Raw genomic sequence first — 17919 nt, 5'->3', positions numbered from 1 at the left:
ACAAGCTGATCATTTCAGATGTATCGACTAGTTTCTTTTATTCTCAAAATCATACTGGATAAGATTATGTGAGAGCACTTACTAGTTTTTTTTTTGTTGTTGACAGAGCACTTACTAGTTACTACTACTCTTAGTAATTACTAAGAAGAGATTATTAATTACATTCCCAAATCTGTTTTTTTTTTTTTTTTGAGAAATCTACGATGTACGTTTCGTTATAAAGTATTGATACATCACGAAGATGTAATGAGCATGTTAATCCCCTAATTTAAACCGAGGTCTAAAGCCCGGCGAAAGATGTATAAAGTTCCATAACTTTATTACATTATTTACTCCCGGATAAATTTTGATGGTAAATTACTTCCATACTCGATTCCACGATCTCAATGGCAAACTGCTTCCATTGAGACTCGATATCATGATCTCATAGACTTCTTAAAGAGGGCAAATTGTTTCCACTGATACACGATCCCACGACCTCATAGGCTTAAAGAGGGGGTGTCCAATCGTTGCACCAAAGGAGGGTAGACACATTCCCAAATCTGTTGGCAGTCGTATACTTCAAGTTTTAGACCTTTCACTTGGCCATTTGCTCCTTTAAATTGTCCAATTAACTTTATCGGCCTCTTAACAAATGTGATGGGAAAAGTGGTATAATTTTGTGTATATTTGCGTGATGGGAAGATAAATAAAATAAAATATAGATCCCTCGCTCACTCAAAGTGACTCACTCTCCTCAACAAAAAAAAAAAAGTGACTCACTCTCACCAAAGGTCCAAAAAGACGTAGGGGACAATCTAGAGGACCAAATTAAATTTGTGAGTTAGTAATATTATGCTGGGCCAAATTAGAATTAAAATGTTCATCAAATACTTAATACTTATTAGGAGGAGTAATTGAAAAGAAAGAGTTGAAGTTACTAGAATAAATGGCGAGTTCCGGCGAGAAGTCATCTGATTGTAGTACTAAAAGTATAGATTTTCGAGCAATCGACGACGCATGGTATACCGTTGAGTTATTTCTACTAAAGAACAAGGAAACCCTTATAGTTCGTTACTTAGGTTTCTCGGAAGAACACGATGACAAATTCGAAGCTGCAGATTTCAAAAGTTTGGAAGCAATACATGAATTCCAACAGTTATTTCGCCCTAGTGTAGTACAGATGCAAGACAGTGAGTGCTCGATGTTATCCCCTAAAATGGTCGTTTGTGTTGCTTATGATTACGGTGAAGACACTATCAAGTTTTACGACGCCATTATTGAATCTGTGAGTCCTTACTTTATTAATTACACTAGTATTTCTTCCATCAATTAGGGCAAAATTAGTTTTACGATTCATTCATCTTCTGTTTGATTGGGGGGTCCTGATAAAAAAATGATCATATAAAGTTCCTTTCACATTTTTTTATTCCTGAAAAAGAATGAGAAAAAGTTACCATTTTAAAATGACATAAACTATCTGAAAAATGTTCCCCAGGGAACAAGAACAATTAGGTCGACATAAATGTGATTCATGCTCCCCGTGGTACCGATCTAGTCGAATTAAGGCAAGCTATATAGGATTTCTGTGCCCTAACATTACTCGTGGATGTAAATCAGTTAATGAGATATGATCAGTCTTATAAAGATAAAAAAGAACTTTGAAATCTGACCCGAATCAGTTCAAACCTCAAGTCAGAATTCATATCTGACTTGGAAAAAAACAAACACTATTATTTGAATCTATTATTTGAATCAATTGACAGGTGATACGAAAGGATCATACATTTAATGAAGGAGAAGAAGAGTGTACATGTTCTTTTGTGATTTCATGGTTACATGGTCCAATGGCTAAGTGTATGTTATCAACTAACATTGCTTGTATTTGTGCTATTCAACCTAAAATTGCACAGCAAATTCATCCAAATCTGGCTGCTTTCTTGAGCATCTCTAGACAGAAATTCGAGTTATCATCTACCCTACCAAAAAATATAGCTAAGGTCGAGTTCATATTGCACGACTCGAAAGATGAGTGTTCATTAAAGGTAAAACTATTCTTTATGTCAATCTTTTGCACTAGTGAATGGTAATTGAATCTTTCATTTAACTTTGTGGGAAAATAGGATGGCGACGTTATCGATTTGGAAAGCAATGAGCAAGATATAGACTTGGGTGGAGGAAATCTCAATACCCGGATTCGGAAAGGAAATGATAAATGCTATTTCATATTGATTGAGAACTTAGAGAATGATTTAGCTTCAAAAGTAATTGTTAGTTTCATATATAAGCATTTGTCTATAAGTTCGCAGGCGTATGTGTTCCCGAGCTTGTTTTGGGAGACATATACTACGGGTATCATCATTATGGATAGCCAAGAGAAGCTCAACAAGTTACTTGACTTCTTACTTAATCCCGATCATCTCATCATCTCCTCAAGAGGAAGGTATTACGAATACTTAATTTTCCTTATAATTTCACGACTTAATCTTTGTACATGAATTAAGTACTTGAGCTGATATCTATTGCTTCTGAATTGTTTTATTGACGTCTTTAGTTTTCTCATTGTGATTGAGATATTCGGTTTGTGGGTCTTACTACAATACTAATGCACTCAATACTACTTCATTACGATAATGAAGCTTTTCTTTCCAATCACTGTATAATTACGAAAATGTTAAGCTATTTATATAGCGAACATAACTAGAAATTGTTCATCGACAACTTATTTTTCTTGTACATTCTATCCCTGCAGGCCTTGGGTTATAACAGAGGAAAAATCGAAGGATGGGATTTTTGGCAACTCAATATCGAAATCTGAGGTCCGGTTAGTTTCCTCCAAGTCCTTTGCTAGTGTCATTCTTTCTTGTTCCTAACTGCGCAATATTTCATCTCCGACTTATACATGATTTTGGAGTTTGTAGAATCAATCTTATCCTACCAAGTTTGTGGAAATTGGCTCGAGAATAACTATTGTCAAGCGGGGAACGAAAGAATTTGAGAATGGAAAGAAATTAACCAAGTTATACATGGAGTTTTCCAGCCATTTACAACGTCTCCACAAACGGCTAGCATTGGAGGGGGCGAAAATCTTGTGATAAAATTTTGTTAATATGAAGGTTCTAAGTTGTTTTTGGACATGGTAGAGTTTGGTAGAAATTGTTTATCTACGACTCTGCCCATTTCTGCTAACTTTGCAAATGTGGGATATAATTTCTTGTGTTTGAGGGTGTAAAGTTTAATGTGTAGTAGAAAGTAGAAAATCATCTTGGTGATGTTCTTGCGAAAAGAGCTATAAAACCAAAAATCAAAGAAGAGTGGTCTTAATTAGTTATATACTTCCTTTTGCTAGTAACTGGTATGTAAGTAGACAGTATATGGGTTCTCTATCTGTATGACTAGCTCTCTCTAATAGTTTAATGAAATGGTTTATTATTAAAAAAACAAGTATATGCTCAAAAAATTAGACTACAAGATTTTTGTTTCTCATCCTCTCCAGAAATGTAGTATTTATAATTCCTAATTGTTGAAGATAAGTCTGGATCGTATAATCTCAACATTGAACATAAATTTGGAATGTATAATATCAACCGTTTGATGTAAGTGTAGGAAATATAAGTTTGTGAGGTGTAATCTTAACCATTGAAGAAGATAATATATTCTAAAAAAGATACTCTAGAAATCCTTTCCTAGTAATGACTTAAAGTTGTTATACCTTAAAAATATAAAACAAGACCGTCCTACTAACAGAAAGGTAGTCTGCATAATCCTGTAACACGTTATTAATACGATAGTTTTTGCTTATGATGTAGTATTGATAGACGGTATTGAGAACTAATTCCACTTCTCTAGCAGACATATTACCTACACCCTCGGTTTGAAATTAGACACCTACTTCTAGGTTAAAATCATAAATCTTCGAAAATGCTAGAAACAAACGATACGGTATACCATGAGAATGGTCGGTACAATCATATAGTAACAAATAAGAAATACAACGATGATAGAATGTCTTACCACTGTCCAGCCTGAATATGTGGTCAACTAAAGATTTTGAGAATTTTCCAAAAAAAAAAAAAAAAAAAACTAAAGATTTTGAGAGAGAAATTGTTTTTTTTGTTGAAAAGAGAGAGAGAACTTGCCATTCATTCCCCAAAGGATTATACTACTAAACATCGGTCACCCGTGGGTTCTTATGTGGGGGCGGCCGTGTCCGAAACAGCCAGTGTCGAAACGGCCGGAAGACGACGTTATATCATGTGTAGGACGATAATTAGCTCCCGTACCCGTACGTACAAAAAAAAATCAGCTTTTGTCACCCAGCGTATGCTATTACTCTTGGTTCATCACCTATTCTCACCACCTAGAAAGAGAAAGAGAATTTTAGAGAGAGAAAGAGAGTTTTAGAGAGAGAAAGAGGCAATATCTTCCTTCCTTCACTTTACCAAAAAAAAAAAAAAAACAACAACTCGCCTGAAACATTTGATTTCTCTTCAATCATAGTTAACTGAAAATGGAGCTCATCACCACCAACAACAACAACAACAACTCTGCCGGAAATAATAGTATATCTGTGAAAAGGTTAAACCTTTGATTGTTTAATTCACTCGAGTATGACCGAGTGTAGGTGAAGGTGATGACCTTCTCGGTTGATGACCGAGAGGAAGATTGAAGGAGTTGATAGTCTCGGCTATAACCGAGTGAGTGTGTAACAACTCTCGGTGAGGCCGAGAGTGATGAAGCTCGGGTATAACCGAGAGAGAGAGAGATGAGCTGAGCTCTCGGTTATAACCGAGGGTTGATGATGACTATCTCGGTTGAAGCCGAGAGATGAAGATCGGTGAGCTTGTTGTTGTTGTGTGAGAGAGAGATAGAGAGATAGGTAAATACCTTGCTTTATTACACTACAACTTGTATATTACATTATGATTGAACCCCTTTATATAGGTTTACATGATGAAGAGTTTAAACTTATCAAAACTTATCTAAACTAATCCTAATACCTAAGGAATCCTAGTTGTAGTAGGATTCCTATTTGGACCAAGTCCACTCGGTTTGGCCGAGTGGAGTGGACCTTCCAACACTCCCCCTCAAGTTAGAGCGGGAATGGAAGTAACGCCTAACTTGCCAATAATGTTCTTGAACGGTTCTGCCCCAAGTGGCTTTGTGAAGATATCCGCTAACTGATTTTCTGTACTGGTGAAGCGTGTGGCAATGACGTTGTCTTTAATCTTTTCACGAACGATGTGGCAATCTATCTCAATGTGTTTGGTACGTTCGTGAAAAACTGGATTATCAGCAATGTGGAGAGCGGCTTTGTTGTCGCAATAAACTGTCATCGGATCTGAGTGATCAATTCCAAAGTCAAGTAATAAATACTTAAGCCATTGTAATTCGCATGTGAGGATGGCTAAAGCTCGATATTCTGCTTCTGCCGAAGACTTGGCAACGGTGGGTTGCTTCTTTGATTTCCATGAAAGTGGACTAGATCCCAACATTGTAAAATATCCTGTAGTTGATCTACGGGTCGAAGGACAACCAGCCCAATCTGAATCACAGTAACCTGTAATATGGAGAGAGCTGTTTGCGGATAAAAATACTCCTTTATCAAGGGTACCTTTCAAGTATCGTAGTACGCGATGGGCGGCGTCTAGGTGTACTTGACTGGGTGTTTGCATGAATTGACTGAGGTTATTCACAGCAAAAGCGATATCTGGCCGTGTAACTGTTAAGTAGAGAAGCCGGCCAATTAGGCGACGGTAAACTGACGGATCTGACAATGGTGTACCGTCAGTGGGACTAAGTCGAAGTTTCTGTTCCATAGGGAATTCAGAGGGACGTGCAGCGGTCAGTCCAGAATCTTTTAAAATATCAAGTGCATATTTTCTTTGACATAAAAAAATGCCTTGTGACGAACGAGAAACTTCAATACCAAGAAAGTACTGGAGACGTCCTAAATCCTTTAGCGAGAAAGCATTATTTAGGAATGATTTTAACTTGGAAATAGCATGATCATTATTTCCTGTGATAATGATGTCATCCACATAGACTAGAACATAAATCTGAGTGGAGGAGGAACGAAAGGTAAAAAGCGAATAATCACTCTTAGATTGAGAGAAACCACGTTCAATTAGAACGGAGGAAAATTTGGAAAACCACTGACGGGATGCTTGTTTTAGACCATAAAGAGATTTATGAAGGCGGCATACTTGAGACTCCCCCTTAGATGAAAACCCGGGGGGAAGTTTCATGTAAACCTCCTCATGGAGGTCGCCTTGGAGGAAGGCATTGTTAACGTCCAACTGATGGAGAGACCAGCCTTTAATGGCGGCGAGAGATAGAAGAACTCGAACGGTTACTAGTTTAGCAACCGGAGCAAAAGTATCATTGTAGTCCAACCCCTCTATTTGAGTATAGCCTTTAGCCACTAAGCGAGCTTTGTAGCGTTCTATGGAGCCATCGGGCTTGAACTTTATTTTATACACCCACTTACAACCAATAGGCTTCTTGCCGGGTGGTAAGTTAGTGAGAGTCCAAGTTTTGTTTTCTTCCAAGGCCGAAATTTCCTTAGCCATGGCCTCCTTCCAATGAGAAGATTTCATTGCTTGGGTGAAGGAAGTGGGTTCGGTCGAGGACAAGACCGAGGAAAGAAATTGTTGATGAGAAGTTGAAAAGGAATTTATAGAAAAATAGTTTTCAAGTGGATACTTGACGGTAGTGGTGTTGGAGCAAACATAGTCTTTGAGATGACTAGGTGGTTGACGAGACCGAACCGGTCTGCCGGAGTCAACGTCGGGAGCGCCGGAAGTGGGAACACCGGTCGCGGGCGGTGGAAGAGAAGAGCCCGAACCGGGAGTGGTGACAGGGGGTTCTGTCGGCACCCCTGAATCAGGGAGCTCGGTAGAGATATCTGTAGGCACCCCCGAAGGGAAAGAATGGTTTTCTGTCGGCACCCCCGAAGGTGTGTTACCAGGGGTGTCTGGAGGCACCCCTGAAACAGTATCCAAAACCGGGACGACAGGGACAGTGGGTTCTTCGGTGAACCTGCTGCTGTCGGACGGTGAATCGGGAGGAGGCTCGGTATTCACCGGAAAATCAAAGGTTCCGTCATCATCAATAGAGAGGGATGGAGACGGGTCGGCAAGAGGAGCTTGTGCCGGAGGTGGAGAAGCCATAGGAAAGCGGCTCTCGAAGAATGTAACGTCTCGTGAGATGAAAATACGTTGAGTAGAGATGTCGTAGATACGGTAACCCTTTTGTCCACTTGGGTAGCCAAGAAAAATGCCGGCGGAGGACCGGGCGTCCATCTTGGTTTTGACCAAAGGGATACGGGCATAGCAAAGGCATCCGAATACACGTAAGTGTGAAAGATTCGGAGGAGCACCCATGAGGATTTCATGAGGGGATTTCCCATCAAGGATTGGTGTGGGTAATTTATTAATGAGATAGACGGCGGTTAGAACGCATTCTCCCCAAAACGAAAGAGGGAGGTGAGCTTGAAGTCGTAAAGATCTAGCGACTTCAAGAATATGGCGATGTTTTCGCTCAACAACACCGTTTTGTTGAGGTGTATAAGTGCAACTACGTTGATGGGTGATTCCTTTTTCAAGAAACCAACTTTGGAGGGAATGATTCATGAACTCAGAACCATTGTCTGATCTAATTGTTTTTATCACACAGTTAAATTGTGTATGAACATAATTAGAAAAATTCCTAATTTTCATGGTGGAGTCCGATTTAGAACTTAGAAGGAATATCCAAGTACAACGAGAAAAATCGTCAACAAGGGTCAAAAAATAACGACACTCGGAGGTGGAGGGAACCGGAAAGGGACCCCATATATCGGCATGAACTAACTCAAATATATGAGTGGAAGAAGTAGTGCTAGAAGGAAAAGGCAATCGACATTGCTTAGAAAGCGGACATATATCGCACGGCACTTTATTTGATGAGAATTTAAAATTCATACATGGAAGTCTAGAATTAAAAAATTGAAAACGAGAGAAAGATGGATGGCCTAAACGGCAATGCCATAAAGAAAAAGACTCATGACTAGATTTATCTTGAAATAAATTTGAAACGGAAAAAATTTGACGCTCCGTGCGGAGGAAGTAAAGATCATCATGGAGACTACCATGCCCAATCTCCATCTTCGTTGTTCGGTCTTGAAAAAGACATAAGTCATCGTCAAATAAGACGGTACAACGAAGAGATTTAGAAATTTGAGATATAGATATGAGATTAAATTGAAAAGATGGAATATGAAGCACATCTTGTAAATAAAATCTATTGGAAAAATAGACCGAACCAATATGGTGAACCTTAACTCTTGATCCATCGGGTAGTCTAACAAATAAATCCGGAGGAGCAAGAGAATATGAAGAAAAACGTGATAAAACCGAACATATGTGTTTAGCGGCACCGGAATCAATAACCCAAGGAGGATGAAAAGAAGAATAATACTTACCTGTAAGATTGACGTGAGGGTCTTTAGTGGTAACATGAGAAGATGTGGGCTGTTTGTTTTGTTCCAATAAGGCAATTATAGATTGGTATTGCTCCGGTGTGAGAGTAGTTGCTGAAGGCATCGTGGTGGGAGAATCCGAGTGGTGAACCTCAAACGGTCCACTATTAATGGTAGCATGAACTTGAGAAGTTTCAGAAGCTTCGGGAGTAGTCATGATTCAAGAGAAAAAAAAAAAATTTTGAAGGCTCTTATACCATGTGAAAAGGTTAAACCTTTGATTGTTTAATTCACTCGAGTATGACCGAGTGTAGGTGAAGGTGATGACCTTCTCGGTTGATGACCGAGAGGAAGATTGAAGGAGTTGATAGTCTCGGCTATAACCGAGTGAGTGTGTAACAACTCTCGGTGAGGCCGAGAGTGATGAAGCTCGGGTATAACCGAGAGAGAGAGAGATGAGCTGAGCTCTCGGTTATAACCGAGGGTTGATGATGACTATCTCGGTTGAAGCCGAGAGATGAAGATCGGTGAGCTTGTTGTTGTTGTGTGAGAGAGAGATAGAGAGATAGGTAAATACCTTGCTTTATTACACTACAACTTGTATATTACATTATGATTGAACCCCTTTATATAGGTTTACATGATGAAGAGTTTAAACTTATCAAAACTTATCTAAACTAATCCTAATACCTAAGGAATCCTAGTTGTAGTAGGATTCCTATTTGGACCAAGTCCACTCGGTTTGGCCGAGTGGAGTGGACCTTCCAACAATATCGCCCAAGGAGAAGAGAGTTATACGACCAAGCATCGATTTCCAACATGAAAGTGATGAAGCTTGGTATACAGTTGGATTAGATATAATAAACAAAGAGACTCTTAGAGTTAAGTACGTCGGCTTCCCTGAAAACCACGACGAGAAATATAATGCCGGAGATTTCAATAGTATGGAAGAGATTCAAGAGTTTGAACATAAATTTCGTGTGAGTGCAATACAAGCTCAAGATAGTGAGTGCTGGAAGTTGTGTAAAGGAATGACTGTTTGTGCTTCTTATAATGATCAAAATGATGAGCTCAAGTTTTATAATGCCATTATTCATTCTGTAAGTTCTTCGTTATCTATCTATTAGGGTTACTTTCTCAACTCAATCTCCTTTTTGTTTTCGATTTTCATGTTTTTTTTATCCTGATAGACTACTTTACTTGATCAACGATGTTCTTTTTTTGTCCTGGGGATCTGGTCCATTTGGATTTGATTTTCTTTCGGTATTAGATAGATCCCACTGTGAGACTCTCAAGTTTTGACTGTGAAGTTGGTGTCAATCCATATCCAACCGTTGGATTTACCCTACTCTCTCTCTCTCGATGAAATCCGGGTGAATCCCAACCGTTGGATGGGTATTCTGGCCTACTTCACTTCAAAAATGTCCCTGTTTTGTTTTTTGGTTCATCTTTTTTTTTTTCTTTGATGAGATTTTTTGGGTCATCTCTTGGCTGATTGATTGAAGTGGACATGACCCAATTTTTTGCTGAAAGTTGGACCCCCTTCTTGGCTCTACTTTGAGCTTGAAAGAGCAACTCCAATGTATAGGGGGCTGGGGCTCCCCCAAAATATGACCGTTGGGAGCTTCAACGGCCATATTTGCCCACTTTATTTTAATTTTTTTTTTTAAATTAATTTTTTTTTAATCTTCTTATTATTTTAAATACTTCATTTTTAAGTATTTTTCTCTAATTTTTAATTTTTTTGTTTTTTTGTGTTTATCTTTTTGAAATTATCTTTCTTGAATAATATCACATTTTAATTCATAGTCGAAATCTAATAATTCATAGTCGAAATTTAAAATCAAAATTTCGCACACGTACTTTACACACGTATATTATTTTGATTTGGGAGCCCCTGCTGGGAGCCCAACGTTGGAATTGAGCAAAGCCCCGAGGCTCCCAAAATTCAGGGGCTCCCAAAATTGGGAGCCCGAGCCCCCACATTGGAGTTGCCCTAAGACAGTGAGAGATAGTGCCCCAACCGGCAGTGACGTGTCAACACAACACACTGATTGGTTGTAACGTAGGCCTCGTCTTCCATGGCTAGGGCCCGCAAAAACGGTCCACGAGCCCGTGACCCGAAGGTGACAGCCCAAGCTGGACTCCCTCGGCCTGTTAAGCCAGACGGGACACGGACAGAGCCCTGAGGTTGGCACAACCCATTTACAAACTAGGGTACCAGTCCAACAGGGCCAAAAGAGACCACTCAGGTCGGTCCGAGACGGCCCATTGGGAAACTTTAGCTAGAGATTGCAGAGAACTTTATCAACCAGACAACTATAGTCATCTATTGGATCCTGTAAGAATGTTAAAACCAACTTTACTTGTTTATATTGATCTAGTTATGAACTCACACCGCCACCCCTTAGTCCACCACAAGTCATTTAATTGTGAAACAGTAGAGACATTATATGCACTGCTGCCTTGTTCATAATGCATAATCAGTCCTGTTGCTTTCTTTAAAACCTGTCCGTCCATACTGATTCTTGATTTACGTTTCGATCATATAAAATGTGTAGAGGAATTCTTCGTTTGCTTACTTTGTCATCTTACAGATTACCACGAACCAGCACACGTTTAATGAAGGCGAGGAAGTATGTACATGTTCGTTTGATATTTTGTGGGTACATGGTCCAATGACCGGGTCTAGGACACTAACGAGCATTGAGCATATCTTGATACTTCAACATGGAAGTGCACTAACTCATCCATCCTTAGCCTCGTTCCTGACGATGTCAAGAGAGAACGTTGAGTTCTCATCCTACCGACCGAAGCAAAGAGTGAAGGTTGAGATGACTTCCCTCGATTCTGCAGAGGATTATTGGTTGAAGGTAATTGATTTTCTCTACAGATTCATATTTAACTATGAATAGCCTCATTGCGTTCATGTTCGCTCTTCATAATCCAAATTAAGTTTGTAGCAACCCGAGCACTTGCAATTGCCAGAACTCAGCTAGTCATTTATTGCAAACAGGTCGCCACGATACTCAAAAATAAAATGAACAAGCAAGGTCTGAAGTTGAGGGATAAGTCAATTGCCACCAAAAAACCCGAAGATCAAAGCTATTTCATATTAATTGAAAACTTGGAAAAAGATTTAGCCCCACAAGTAATTGAAGACTACATATATTTTTGTATTGCAATCACGTCTCGAGCCTATGTCTTCCCAACTTTATCGTTCGAGACATTTACGAGGGGAGTCATTGTTGTAGATAGCAAACAGAAGATTCAGAAGTTGTCCGACTTCTTACATCATCCTGCCCATCTCGTCACGTCGTCAAGAGGAAGGTACTTCAAAGTAATCGAAACCTGAACAAAGTCTATTCTGATATGTTCATAATCATACATATACTTGCGAAGTAAAGATTGTTCATTCTCTGTCTATGTTAACTGCACATAACTCGTACCTTTTGCAGCCCATGGGTGATATCAAAGGAAAAGCTGGACGATGCAACAATTCGGGACGTAATTTACCGATCTGAGGTTAGTTTTTGGAAGTAGTTTCTATATTCTAATCGAAGAAACTCAAGATTGGTCTCTCTGTCGAATTACCATTTTTGTGCTATATTTCTATCACTTCAGTGTGAATTTCAATAGGAATGAATGTTCTTGTGTTATGGGATCGAAATTTACAGAATCAATTCAAGCCTCTTAGAAAGGAAGAGTTGGGCTCTACACTAACGCTTGTCAGCGAGGGAACTAAAGAATTCGAGAAGGCGAAGTTGTTAAAGGAGTTATACTTGGAGTTCACAGAGCATCAACGACGTCTCCATAAACGCCTGGCTCTGGAAATGGAAAAGATCTTGCTTTCCTCGAATCAAGTAGAATGATACCTACAGCTACTCTCAGTAATATACAATTAGCTCCCACTCGATTCAAGTAACAATTCATTTATATTTTCATGTTAAAGTTTTTGTATTACATCGATATTAGAAGGATGTCGAATTCTCAATAGAGTATGACAGTTATGACTAGAGAAATGATTATGGGTTTCGAATTCCCAACCAGACCTTTCAGGAACCATGGTATTTAGCGCAAAAGGAAAAGAAACTAAATTTGAATAGCTGATTAATGTTTGACTTTGGGTCCATTTGAGCGAGACTTCAAATTTAAACGATTCATAATCAGATAAATTGTTTTAGACTTGATTGCAAACTGTTGAAAGTCTCTTTGTATATGGGTTGATATTTGACCGGGTTTCAGGGGCCTTGGCACGAACTTTTTGACCTGTTCAGCAGGCCTAATCACAGAAGCAGGGTTGGTCACATAAGTAGGTTTCACCAACCGAACTCCATAGATCTCATGTGGTTTGTGTGATTGTTTATTTTTGATTATATACTTCTTCACACAAACATTAAGAACTGGAACTGAGTGCTAGTTCCAATTTGGAAGCCGGTCCGAGATAAGAGAGTACCATCATGATATATACACCAAGTGATTTGAGTAGCCAACATATGATGTGTTTGTGTAGATCCCCACCATCTTGATTTGAGTTGCTTCTATTGTGGCTGCTACCCTACCTGCTGTACTTATTTGATTTCACAACCTACCTTAGTTTGAGTTTGATTATCAATGTCATTTTCCACTTTCATATCACTTTCACTGTATTATACCATATGGCCCATATTATATCTTATCTTGTCGAATTTTGTCCAAGTGTGTGCTTAAAAAATTAGTGGGAATGGAAATTATAATATGTGCTACTTGACTTGACTGGCCTCGACTCCTTTCCTTCAAAAGATTGAAAAAGTCTAAGCTAATTTTCTACACTTTCACTTTGTCTTTTACTTTATGTTATTTGTCTAGGAGCTCTTGACGACTTATGATGTTCGTAGTTATCTTTTTGTAATAATTGTTTTTGATATAAACATATATATATATATAGAGAGAGAGAGAGAGCATCCAAAGAAAGAGATCAGAGAGAGAGAGAGATGGGCAGGAGTGGTGGTACCAGTGGTATAGGTGGAGGAGATAAGGATAGTGAAGATGAGTATGAACTTCCTCTGTTTGAAACAGAGGAGTCTAAAACTCAAGTTGGGTATAAATTGTTTCCGATATCGATATTAGTATGCATCTTTTTGGTATGGATTTATAGAGTAAGTTCAGTAGTAGTAGATGTGAACAAGGGAAGAAGATGGATTTGGATTGGATTATTTATGGTGGAGATATGGTTTGGTATTTACTGGTTATTCACTCAATCTGTTCGCTGGAATCGGGTTTATCGTCACACTTTCAAACACAGACTCTCCCACAGGTACTACTAGTACTACTACTCTTCTTCCTCTTTCTCCCACACTTGAAGATCCTATTTGCGACATATTCAAATTCCCAAACAAAATTAACAACTCCCCGCCCGAGCATGGATAGAGATGAGACCCATGAGTCCCCTCTTAAAAGCATCTTCAGTGCTAAACTAAATAAAAAGGACATCTTAAGTCAATACCTTTTTTTTTGTTGAAATAGTTCAATACTTTAAAAACTTAAAAATTACTTCCGTGACATTTTATAGATGCTCTAAGAACCGTGGCCAAACGCTGGGTAACTATCATGTCGGGAAAAAAGACAAAATCAGAGGCCCAAAGTAGTGCAAAATCCATGGTCCAGATAAACAATAAACCGTGAAAGAAAGTAGAGCAAAACCGTGACCAAAAGCAATGCAAAAACGTGAACGGAAGTATAGCAAAACTGTGACTGAAAATAGGGAAAAACTGTAACCGAAAGTAGCACAAAGCCATGACCGAAAGTAGGGCAAAACCGTGACCGGAAGTCGAGAAAACTTTAGCTGAAAGTGGGGCAAAATCATGACCGGAAGTAGTGCAAAAACTATGACCAAAAGTAGCTCAAAAACCGTGACCAAAGTAGTGCAAAACCGTTATGGAAAGTAAAACAAAATCGTGATGGGGAGTAGCACAAAACTGTAACCGAGAGTAGTGCATTTTGGTAAGCGGAAGTAAGGCAAAACCGTGACCAAAAGAAGGGCAAGAACCGTGGTCGAAAGTAGAGCAAGTGGATATAAACTAGGGATATGAAATAAGCAAAAATCGTGGCCAAACATATATAAAAAAAATCAAATTCATATTTACTTATGCAGTATTGAACTTGCAGATACGAAGAAAGATTACCAGGTATAGATATATTTGTATGTACAGCTGATCCAAAGATAGAACCACCATCTCTGGTAATCAACACAGTATTATCAGTAATGGCATATGACTACCCACCGGATAAAATAAGCGTATATCTCTCCGATGATGGTGGCTCAGATCTTACATACTATGCCTTACTTGAAGCTTCTCATTTTTCCAAATACTGGCTCCCATTTTGCAAGAAATTCAACATTGAGCCACGATCACCCGCCGCCTACTTCTCTTCCAACCACCACCACCACTCATCCGCCATTAATTCCGATGAGTGGACAACAGTTAAGGTAAACCCTGGTTTCCTAATCCTATACTTAAATAGTGTCTGATTATTTCTCATCTCTGAATCTGCCTTGTTTAACTATGACGCCCCAAGTCTTAGCAGTTGCTGATATTGTATCCTCTTTTACCACCTAACACATGTACAATTATTGTACAAAGTTTTGTTTTTGGAGAAGGCTCCATGAGCCCCCCCAAAACGCCTCGGTACTTATTAAGCTTGGGGCATGGGACATATCACAAATGGTATCGGAGCTGCAGACACCTCTTCGCTGGGGGTAGGGCCATTGTGATGGTCCCACATTGCTCACAAGAGTGTCTAGAGCCTGGGCCATAGGTGTTTGCTCAAGCTCTGTAAGTTCGGAGGCCTTTTGGTGGCGGGGCTTGAGGAGCCTTATCCTGTTTGTAAAACTTATCCTGTTTCAATGTCATTTCTTACCCTTCTTATTGTAGAAACTATATGAAGCAATGGAGAATAGGATTGAAACAACAACTAAATTGGGTAGAGTATCAGATGAATTGAAAGCTAAGCATAAGGGATTTTCAGAATGGTTTTCAAATTCGTCCTCTCGTGATCATCAAACAATTCTTCAGGTAATCTAGTCTTATATGAAATCCGTCCGTGTTCATCGGTTTTTTGTGGGTATTTATCGAATTCTGTTTTCATTTGTGTTTGTATATATAGGTATTGATCAATGGCCAAGATTCAAATACTGTGGATAATGAAGGATGTCGATTACCGACACTAGTATACTTGGCAAGGGAGAAGAGACCACAATATCATCATAACTTCAAAGCAGGAGCTATGAATTCATTGGTAATATTAACACGTACGAAGAGAAACAAACCCCATTTTTGAAACAGGGACTTACTCGATATTCGAACCATTAACATTGAAATTCAATTGTTTTGCAGTTAAGGGTGTCATCGAAGATAAGCAACGGAGATATAATTCTAAATGTGGATTGTGATATGTACTCAAACAATTCGGAATCCATTAGAGATGCTTTGTGTTTCTTCATGGATGAAGAAAAAGGTCACGAGATTGCTTATGTGCAATACCCTCAGAACTCATTTAACACGACGAAGAATGATATTTACGGTGCTGCCCTAGCGGTAATCCGTGACGTGAGTATGAATAAGAGATATTGGTTGGTTAGGTTTGTTTTCGATTTTCATAAATTAGGTTAGTTCTTATGAAAGTTTTATTTGGTGAATGTAGGTAGAGTTTCATGGTCTGGATGGTAATGGAGGACCTTTATACATTGGGACAGGTTGCTTTCACAGAAGAGAGACTCTTATGGGGAAAATATATATCAAGGGATTTAGGGGAACTCAGTCTGAAACAAGTAGTTTGAGAAAGGAACTTGAACAAAGTGTCAGTGAATTGGAAGACAGAATAAAAAGTGTCGCAGATTGTTCGTATGAGGCTAACACTCAATGGGGAAATGAGGTGATTTCACTCTCTATCTCTTTGTAACGATCCAAGTCTTGACAGTTATTGACATTGTTTTAGCTTTTGTTACCTAGACCTAAGCCCGATGGGTATGGGGTTTTGTTCTCGGGTAATGCTCCACAAGCCAACATAAAGACCTCGACACATAATAAGCTTGAACACACACGAACACACCAATAGCCCAGAACACGCCCACAAGCGATTGGGGACATTACTCTCTCTCATCTCCATAACCATAAAGTTTTATCAACTTGCAGATCGGCTTGAAGTATGGTTGTCCAGTGGAGGATGTACTTACAGGATTAACAATTCAATGTAGAGGGTGGAAATCAGTTTATTACAATCCCAAAAGGTGGGCATTCTTGGGTGTAGCTCCAAACACATTAGGAGATGCCCTTGTCCAACATAAAAGATGGTCTGAAGGAGATTTTCAAATTTTCCTTTCCAAATACAATCCATTTCTATATGGGCATAAAAAGATCTCTCTTGGACTTAAGATGGGTTACTCTGTCTATTGCGTATGGGCTCCTAATTGCTTGCCCACATTATACTACACTCTCATCCCACCCCTTTGTCTTTTCATTGGCATTCCTCTCTTTCCCAAGGTATGTATGTCTATTTCTAACTCTCATACCCTTTTGATCATCATGAGTCTTTTCCTCAAGTAAAAGTAATATTTTGCATGACCGATAAATGATTTAACTATCGTTTTTTATTTGAAATCTGACTTGAGGTTTGCCACAATGCAAGTAAATACTTAGATTGTGTTTCTTTTTTTCTATGATTTTTCGAACAGATTACAAGTCCATGGATCATACCTTTCATGTATTTGATCGTAACAAGGTACACTTACAGTTTGGCTGAGTTCTTATCATCAGGTGGCACAGTTCAAGGATGGTTGAACGAACAAAGAATGTGGATGTTTAAAAGGACAACTTCCTACTTATTCGCCTTCATCGACGCCTTACTTAATATTTTAGGGTTTTCCAAGTCTGCATTCGTCATCTCAACTAAGGTAGCTGACTCCGACGTTTTGAATAGATATGAGAAAGAAATGATTGAGTTTGGAACTTCATCTCCCATATTTACAACAATTCTATCAACTATAAGTTTGATAAATTTATTTGGTTTGCTTGGAGGATTAAAGAGAGTTATCTTCGATATAGAAGGCAAGGTTCTTGAGAGTCCATTACTACTTCAAATTGTTCAGGCTGTCTTTCTAGTCCTTATAAACCTACCTGTTTATCAAGGTCTCTTCTTTCGAAAGGACAACGGCAAGATCCCAACTTTTATCACCTTAAAGTCACTTATTATAGCTCTATCTACATGTATAATTGCTTCTTGTTTGTGTTAAATTATGTTATAATTGCTTTCTGTTAACACAAAACTGTAATAATAAGTCGATTACAATATTGATGTTTAAGATGAAAACCTCCTAGCTTTCACTTTTGTCTTTTTGGAGTTACCGGGTTTTGTCAAGCAAGTGTTCGTGCACCAGTATATGGCAACCCGCCTTCATTCCGATAATAAACAACATAATAACAGTCATCACAAGCAAATCG

General features: G+C 38.8%; 3 protein-coding genes across 5 annotated transcripts; all 3 read left to right on the top strand.

The window, feature by feature from the left end:
- Window positions 1-764: 764 nt before the first annotated feature.
- LOC147560665 (uncharacterized) lies at window positions 765-3331 on the top strand. 2 transcript variants are annotated; one of them, XM_086664460.1, is made up of 6 exons: window positions 765-1267; window positions 1746-2024; window positions 2103-2422; window positions 2732-2803; window positions 2901-3221; window positions 3295-3331. In XM_086664460.1, the coding sequence occupies exons 1-5, from the start codon at window positions 929-931 to the stop codon at window positions 2944-2946; spliced, it is 1056 nt and encodes a 351-aa protein (XP_086520586.1). In that variant the 5' UTR covers window positions 765-928; the 3' UTR covers window positions 2947-3221; window positions 3295-3331. The 2 variants fall into 2 exon arrangements, with proteins under 2 accessions (XP_086520586.1, XP_086520585.1); XM_086664459.1 differs by having other exon boundaries at window positions 840-1267; window positions 2732-2798.
- A 1005-nt stretch (window positions 3332-4336) lies between these two features.
- Window positions 4337-12558, top strand: LOC147560664 (uncharacterized). The gene is made up of 6 exons (XM_086664452.1): window positions 4337-4549; window positions 9223-9540; window positions 11038-11313; window positions 11457-11770; window positions 11899-11965; window positions 12118-12558. Exons 1-6 carry the CDS (start codon window positions 4490-4492, stop codon window positions 12310-12312), a joined length of 1230 nt encoding a protein of 409 aa, XP_086520578.1. The 5' UTR covers window positions 4337-4489; the 3' UTR covers window positions 12313-12558.
- A 284-nt stretch (window positions 12559-12842) lies between these two features.
- Window positions 12843-17788, top strand: LOC147560663 (cellulose synthase-like protein E6). 2 transcript variants are annotated; one of them, XM_086664449.1, is made up of 8 exons: window positions 12843-13736; window positions 14588-14909; window positions 15355-15495; window positions 15587-15718; window positions 15817-16029; window positions 16124-16354; window positions 16615-16962; window positions 17154-17788. In XM_086664449.1, the coding sequence occupies exons 1-8, from the start codon at window positions 13414-13416 to the stop codon at window positions 17709-17711; spliced, it is 2268 nt and encodes a 755-aa protein (XP_086520575.1). In that variant the 5' UTR covers window positions 12843-13413; the 3' UTR covers window positions 17712-17788. The 2 variants fall into 2 exon arrangements, with proteins under 2 accessions (XP_086520575.1, XP_086520576.1); XM_086664450.1 differs by having other exon boundaries at window positions 13300-13736; window positions 15817-16017.
- The last annotated feature ends 131 nt before the right edge of the window (window positions 17789-17919 follow it).

Source organism: Eschscholzia californica, unplaced genomic scaffold (genome assembly GCF_041429995.1).
Source record: "Eschscholzia californica isolate CP2 unplaced genomic scaffold, dmEscCali1.0.p SCAF_2, whole genome shotgun sequence".
In the NCBI taxonomy this organism is placed as follows: Eukaryota; Viridiplantae; Streptophyta; class Magnoliopsida; order Ranunculales; family Papaveraceae; genus Eschscholzia; species Eschscholzia californica.
The sequence above is the reverse complement of the archived record's forward strand: the minus strand, read 5'-3'. Positions and strand labels throughout refer to the sequence as shown.